This window comes from the organism of the source record quoted next, unplaced genomic scaffold, assembly GCF_019419815.1.
Source record: "Pyrus x bretschneideri cultivar Hongxiangsu unplaced genomic scaffold, Pyrus_bretschneideri_v1 Contig9, whole genome shotgun sequence".
Classification (NCBI taxonomy): Eukaryota; Viridiplantae; Streptophyta; class Magnoliopsida; order Rosales; family Rosaceae; genus Pyrus; species Pyrus x bretschneideri.
Genome location: NW_025999831.1, coordinates 8,155,416 through 8,163,352, shown reverse-complemented (window position 1 = coordinate 8,163,352; position 7,937 = coordinate 8,155,416). Strand labels below are relative to the sequence as shown.

General features: G+C 36.2%; 1 protein-coding gene across 1 annotated transcript; it reads right to left on the bottom strand.

The window, feature by feature from the left end:
- Positions 1–1,797: 1,797 nt before the first annotated feature.
- Positions 1,798–5,310, bottom strand: LOC103939896 (probable mediator of RNA polymerase II transcription subunit 26b). The gene is made up of 9 exons (XM_009350002.3): positions 4,423–5,310; positions 4,175–4,243; positions 3,974–4,056; positions 3,492–3,544; positions 3,280–3,398; positions 3,131–3,158; positions 2,708–3,015; positions 2,512–2,602; positions 1,798–2,384 (listed from the first exon to the last, which is right to left on the bottom strand). Exons 1-9 carry the CDS (start codon positions 4,912–4,914, stop codon positions 2,260–2,262), a joined length of 1,368 nt encoding a protein of 455 aa, XP_009348277.2. The 5' UTR covers positions 4,915–5,310; the 3' UTR covers positions 1,798–2,259.
- Positions 5,311–7,937: the final 2,627 nt, after the last annotated feature.

Below are 7,937 nucleotides of genomic sequence, written 5' to 3'. Positions count from 1 at the left end.
AAATTGAGCGTTCCATGAAAGAACAAAACATAGCGAAGTAGATTGCCATTATATGTTTGTGCTTAAGTTCAGTCCCAAGCGCTTCAAACTCACTATATTAGAAGTTGTGATCAATTGGCAGACATCTTAACCAAACCCTTGGCCACAAATCATTTCAAAAGACTTCTTTCCAAGCTTGGTCCCATCAATCTTCTGGACCCAGCTTGAGGGGGAGTGTTGGAAGATGTTCACTTAAACACACTAGGTAATTAGGGTTTTTGGATATTTAGAGTTTGGTCAACTATCGTGTACTAGTCCACTAAACATTCAGATTATCATTGCTTGGTTTCTAGGCTTCCCATCCCATGTCATCGCTTCTTGTGTTCAGTGTTTCTATTTACTTGTAGAACACAATTACATTTAGTCAGCTCATTAATTCAAGGAGCCATCACTTTTAGGGTTTAGATAAGCTTGATGTTAAAGGGCGTGGTTTAGGGAAGAGTCATCGTGTGTGATGACGTTCTCTTGCTATATATGTATCTTGTACATCCTGTAATGGTTCCTCATGAATGAATATACAACATAATTTGAAAATTAACAGGTTTTATCCTAACCATTGACATGATATGAGCAATGGGCTAGTAAAGCTCGTATTACTTGGAAATCCAAGGTTTGCAATATATGGTGATGCTACAATTGAGTAAGAATTGATTGTCTCTGTGCTAAAAAATAACACAATATACAAGGCGATGAAAAATGAGCAGTCGAGTATATCAATTTCTAAAAATAAAATGCGGCTAATGAAACCTTATAAACCAACTGCTCTGGGACTCAGCGAAAAACTTTCCTAGACTTTGTCAGGGCGTATCTAGGAAGGGCTCTTTTTTTTTTTTTTTTTTTTTTTTTTTTTGCTTTTTGGCCTTTTTCTTTTCAAAATCCAGGTTCGTTTTCAAAATCCATGAGAAGAGAATGCAGAAAGCTTTGCCATTCTTGGTTTCAACGAAGAAGAAAGAAAGAAACTGAGTTTCTCTCTCCAACTCCCATTTAATTGTTGCCCATTTAGATTTCACCACCTACCATTTTGATTAAAAAATAGGCGGTGTGGTGCCCAACTGCATTCCATGTGGCCCACTGAGCCTTATATCTCTTGAAGTTCCCTATATTGTACCCATTAAGCGTTATTTCCCTTAAAATTCTTTATAAATGTGCCCACTCAGCCTTATTTCTCAAAATTCCCTATATTTGCCTACAATAAAATAAATAATTACAACAATACGACACAATTTTCAAGCTCATCTATATTAAGGAGTGAAAAATATAATATAATAATTATATTTGATTTAGATACAATTATAGTTGAATTACAAAGTATTATACTTTATAAATATAACTATATATAATAAATTTCAAGTCTCATGAGACTTCGCTTCACGTCTCAAGGCTTTCGTCTAGGAGAGATTATTCATAAAACGCCTTCGCCTTTTAAAACATTGCCTCAAACACATGATTAACTAATTAATTTGCCACTTGGACCATGTTTTTGGTTTCTCTATCTTCTGCATTAGTTTTCCACACAAAGAAAACGGAATTTAAACACAAAGTGAATCCACAAAATATGTCAGAACGACTAAAAAAGTTCCAGGGATAAAGAAATAGAACAAACAAATAACAGCCCAAGTCACGCCTATTTGTCATCTTTCATTTGACCCTTGCAGATCAATCAGGTGAATGAATTGAATGCTTGTGTGACAAGCAATGAAACTTTCGAACGATCACTTCATCCGTAAATCTAATATAATAGCAATGCAGACCTAAAAGTAAGGACACATGAAAGTAATCTTATTGTTAATATGAAGGTGCTTACAGATGTTCGTTATAACAGGAAAGTAAGCAACTTTATATAACTCGAGCTACGTATGTCTTGGACCGTGGGAGAAAAAGAATATGTTCAAGGGTAGTCGGTTAAATGAGTAGCCAAAATCAAACTTCTCTATGGATGGCTCAGAACCAAGTAAAAAGGAGACTGCATAAGTTATAATCCGCCTCCGAATATGAATTAAAGGGCCTCTATAAACCTCACTGTACTGAGTTTACGGCAAGTTTCAATAGTTTCTTGCTTCTGAATCTGAAACATCCCCTCCCCGCCAATAATGGTGAATAAATTTCTCAGTTTTGACACAAAAATGAGTCAAGACATGACATGCCGGAGAGTTTGCCCCCGTCCACTGAATTGAAAATGGCAGAACCTTCAAAAATATCAGTCTCCGTTGCACAAGTGACTTATCTCCGTCCATGAGCCCAATGCCGATTTTGGTTTCCAGGTCTCCCATGGGGATTCCTACGGGCAAGCCCTTGCTTGGGGAGATCATGCAACTCCATAACCTGTACTGTCCTTTGTCTCTTGGCTGTTGAGCCAAAGAAGGATTATGTAGGAATACATAGTCAGATTGAAACTTGAACAGAATAAATGAAAAACGCCTTTGGAGAAAACCTCAAACCACCATTATTATATCCTTGGTCAGTAAGACATACCGTTCTCAGCTTGTTGATAACGCTCTTGGAGTTTCCTTTTTGTGGCTTCGAGTTTCACTTGGACTGCAACTTCATCTGAACCCTTGAATTTCTAGTAGATCAAGAACAGAAATCAGATCAAGAATAAAACTACATATTGAAGGTACAAAACCAGTAATTAGCTCCTAGCTACAAGTAATTAGTTACTAGCACCTACATTTTGCTGACCAGCGTGTTGCCTCTTTTGAATGGCAACCTTATCTGTTTTTTGTTCGATCTTTGTTTCACTGTTGACCTTTTGATCCATACTAACTTTGGGAGGTCTGCCAGGCCCATAGTGAGTGTTTGAGGGCTTATTTGGCTTCACAACTTCTCGTTTCTTCACTTGTTCATTCTTGTTTCCCTTGGGAAGCACATTTGCCTCATTTGAATATTGTTGGTTCTGCTTAATAGTATTTTCTTTCTCCACTTCTCGCTTTCTTCCATTTTCACGGTACTCAGTGAATTCCCCATTGTTTCGAGGATCTGAAACAACATTCCCCGTTCATAATTATGAATCCAATAATTGGGGATTCAAATAAAGAACCAAATAGCACATAGCTATCCAACAAAAACATAAATTTTTGCAAATTCAACTCACTTCCATCATCATCCATGCCGTCAAAGAACTTCACAGTGTTGTTGTTGGACATCCAAGAGAAAAGAAACCAATTAGTTTACAGCCAATCATATTGGAAGAAAGATTACTTTCCTCTCCAGAGGAAAGAAAGCAAGGAAGAGGACTAATACCTGAGAGAGTTCTATTGTGGTGGTTTGATTAGCAAGGAAAGCTTCATCAAGAGGAGGAGATGGTAGTCCTTCTTCATCATCAAAAGATGGATTAACAGAATCTGACATAGTTTTCGTGCCTACAAGTTAAAAATTAAAATCAATTTCCATGAACCAGGGGAGAATTGAAATTACGGTACAAACATGTCTAACGTAAACTTAAGAATTCATACTGGCAATAGCTTCTGTAGCATTGACCCATTCATCTACCATGCCTTTCCAACCTCTGCAGTCCACAAAATCATGTTAAAGCACAGTGGTTTCAAAATCTAAGATAACAAACACAATGTTAAAATCGAAGTGGTCATGGCCCCATATAGCACTAAGTTACAGGGTATAGAAATAAGGGGCTTCCTTATCTAAATGATTCATGCACACAATGAAGCTGAAATGAGTCATGGTGTTTCTTTGTCTAAGAATTCCCTCAAGAAGGTTCCTTATCAGCACACTAAACAAGTTAGCGTGAAAAGACGCTTTCAACTAAGAAGCAGCAAATATGCAATGCCTAAAAGCAGACTAGGGGATGGTAAGCAATAAGCAAATCAAACTATCAATGGAACAACTTTTAGATGATATGGTAAATACAGGTATGGTCCCCCGAATAAACACAAAGAACAAATAATCCATTGCCAAATTAGGGTATCCAAAGTCATACGAGACAAGCTCTCGAGCAAGATGACGAATCTGCTTTGATCCATGCTTTTTGAGACCACTAACCGCCTTTCCAATTTCAGTTGCCTGGAAAAGAACAAGTCTTGTTAGTGCATTGCATACATACAATGGCGAAAATCAACAACCGATTGACAAGATGGCAATGTAAACGAAGAACTTAACCAGATAAAAATAAGAAGCGAACCTCGAGAGTGTCCACATTCAGAGCCATCAACTGAAGCTTCCTCAAAGAGTCGAACAATACCGTATCAGACTGCCGGAACATTGACACAAGACGAAAATCAGAAACCGAATACACAAAAAGCATAGCCATTATTAAACAAGTTCGAAAACCAATCACAAAAAATGGAGAAATTTACTACGAACTCAACCTCGAGATCAAATTAACAACAATTAATGGATAACAAGAGAGAATTTTGCAATGAATACTACCTCTTGTTCGTAATCAAGAAACATGTCTCTAATCCTGAAGACCTCCCCAAGAGTTTGAGACTCTTGCTCAATCTCATCTGTCAAAGCCTCAGCCAATCCATAGCTGTCGCTGCTAAGCCCGCCCTCATCATCTCTGCTGTTGCTATTCACCTTGCTCTCTTTACTGCCACCGCCCTCGACTTCCCCTCCACCTCCGTCAAACCCACTTTTACACCCTCTGTGCACATCGTCGCTGCCGCCTTCGTCGTCATGTCCTTCTCCATCGCCGCCAGGCACGGTGGCCAATTCGACTTGTTTTTCGCAACCCGAACACCACCGGGTCAATCTGCTGGAAAACAACCGCTCCGCTATCCGATCCCGCCGCAATCTCAACTCCGTGGGGCAATCGGAAGCCGCCACCATGATCGCATGGTCGATTATATCAAAAATATCAGAGTTTGCTGTCCGAAAGTAATCCCTCCAATAATTCAGTGACCCGGAGTTGGTCGCCATGGCCGGCGGGCTCCCCAAAACCCAACAACTTAGCTCTGGATTGAATCACAGAGATACGAGACCGATCGGGAGAGATGGGATTTTGAATCGATCGGTTTCTGGTACGAATTTGGTACGATATACAGAGAATCCAACGTTTCTTGAACTGTATCAATTTATTGATGCAAAATATATGATCAGATATTCGGAAATGGAAGAAAAATGAACGATGATGAATAATATTAAGTTGGATTTCTTCTTCTTTTCTGTAAGATTCTGAATTCAATCTATTATTATCGGGAATGTGTAGGGTCTATGACCCGGCCCTGGATGGATGGTGTCTATCTTTAAAGTTGTAAACAAAGACCAGGAAAGGGCAGGAACCATAAAAGTCAGAGACATTTTTCCTTCGAACAACCACCCACCCCTTGAAAAAGTTGCATGACCATCCCGAATGACTCAATGTTCAAGACGAATTTTAAATCCGTATTTTACATGATATGGAATTCATTTTTATTGTTATTGGTGAATCGCATGCCTCGCTAACCACAATAAGCAATTCAGTGATAAGGGCGCGGATTGCGATTCCCAGTAAACAAAAAAATGTGGCCACATGCAAAGTGAAAGTCTTCATAGCATTTCTGGCCCAGAATAAATAGGTAACTGTAGCTTGCCACAAATTGTTTCTATTAAAAAAATAAAAAAGTTGCATGCATATCTGTAAATTTTTCGGATCTGCAAAAGAATGGACTATCGTGACGATGCCACCAGCTGATCTTTTTAAAGAAAACAAAAAAAAAACTAGTAAAGCATGATTTTATATTGGCTTGATGTACAGTATTGTTGTAGATAAAATTTAGAAAGAGACAAGAGAAACAAAAAGAGAGGCAGAACTTATTCGCTCCTTTCCGCACGTGCGCAATGTGTAACACCTTGATTTTGGTAACAGCGCACTACGCGTCATGTACAACGTATGTAAAGTCTGCAGTCGCACTCTTTGACAATTGACTCTCATGAAATGGTAAAAACTCTCTGGAATTATGACTCTTAATCTGTCATTTATACCTAAAATTTAACTTTAAAATTTGTAAATGTCAATTTTTATAAAAAAAAAATTTTAAATTATCCAAAATCTTAATTAACGTACCAAAATACCCTCTCAATTTAAAAAACCACACACCAAAGAGATGCGTTTTTTTTGTTCCCTTTTTTTGTTTTTGTTTTTTTTTTTTTTTTTTTTTGTTCCTTTTCAATTTAGGGTTCTATATTGTAATTCGAAAATATAGAAAGAGGTATGGTATCTGTTCTGAGGAATTAAGCTAGTTTTATTCTCAAATTCAATTCATAATTGACAAACTTACAACCAAGACCATGGAGAAAATTATACAAAAATACAATTTATGTATGTTCTTGTGTAAAATTCAATTGGTATTTTGCAAAAACTTTCATGGAAATTGCCATTACACGTTCTCATGGCATTCTGCTTATATCAAAGGCATGCTCAATTTACCTTCATGGTGTAGCTGATGTACATTCATGGTGTCTTCCTTGTTCAATCATGGATGTAACTAACATACATTCAAGCGTGTCCAGTTTACCAACCCCAAAACCTCATCAACAATGACACAAGATTTGAAAGGGTTTTGACTTTTAAGTGTAAACTAGGTGTAAATTTTATGGGTAATTAGGTCTATTTATGTGAAATGTTGGCTACATTTGAACTATTTTACAAAAACTGACTTTTTTTTATTTTATGCTATATTTTGACCGTATACGATAAATTCTCTCTTAATAGGGTGAATTGATTCTGTTTGATTCGGTTTGCCGTATAAAATATAACTGAACTAATTAAAATTCAATGGCTTATTGTAACTACATCAAACCAAAAATTTGCTAATTGGTTTGGTTCGGCTTGGTTCAATCAGTTTAAACCTATCCAAACACATTAATTAAAAAAACATTCAACATTTCAAGAGTTTTAGTTTTTGTAAATATCCATGCATCTATTATATTCCAATTTGATCTAAAGATTAAATTTTTCGAAACATAATATTCATCAAGTCAACTAGGATTAAGTTTCAATTAAATAAAATATCATGGTCGCAAACGATTATTAGTTACAATCTCACATAAGCACAAAGTATGAACAAATCTCCTAATTGTTAACAATCATTACAACTTTTAACATATTGACACTTATAATATGTGTATGGTAACTGTTGGACTTGTGTCTTATAGCCAATTCGTAATATTAGATATTGTGTAACAACTTCATTTTAATTAATTTAATACTAAGACAATATACATAGGACTAAATGTATGGAAGCACTGTCTTAAATGAGATTAGTGCAAGATAATATGATAATATACATAGGGCTGAATGTATGAAATGATGCCTTAATTGAGATTAGAGTAGGGAGACTTGTATTCTATAGTTGCTTTGTCCTTCAACAAAATTCCTAGTAATTTAAAAAGTCAACTCGACATTGACAATCTGAAAAGGTCAGTGTATATTGCAATAAGGTTAACATAGTCTTGTTCTACACTTGCTAGTCATGACACAGCTCGAGTGAATATCCAAATGGACATCAAAATCAAGGCATGATGGCCGATATCTAGAAAGGGACGAAGCTAAAATATGAAAATGATGTGTAAAAAGTACGAATAAATTAAAACCAAAGTCTAGAACTAATTTAATCTAGGAGTGAGAGTGCGCAATGCAAGAAATTCATGCAGTGTAAGAGTATCCAATATTGGGTAGGAAGAATATTCACAACTAATAGGAAATAGAGTTTTATCACATATAGTCCTTGAAAAGACCCGCTCCATCAAGATGGTCCCTGAAATTGAAAATCGATCAATGTAGTTCCTGAAAATGAGTGTCTCAAATCAATATAGCCTTCCTTTACAATTCTGTCAAAAATTATGTTGGTTCTAATGTGACACATAATTGAGTTACACAAGTCTAAATAAATATTGTCATGTGAGTTAAAAATATTTAAATAATAAAAAATAATTTTTATTTTTATATAATTAAAAACTTA

Bases quoted from the DNA above. Each gene is read 5' to 3' on its own strand.
- LOC103939896 (XM_009350002.3), bottom strand. From the start codon at position 4,914: ATGGCGACCAACTCCGGGTCACTGAATTATTGGAGGGATTACTTTCGG. The intron at 3,159-3,279 runs GTATTAGTCCTC...AACACTGTGAAG, and splicing joins CCACAATAGAACTCTCTCAG to TTCTTTGACGGCATGGATGA. The intron at 3,016-3,130 runs GTGAGTTGAATT...ATGTTGTTTCAG, and splicing joins CGGCATGGATGATGATGGAA to ATCCTCGAAACAATGGGGAA.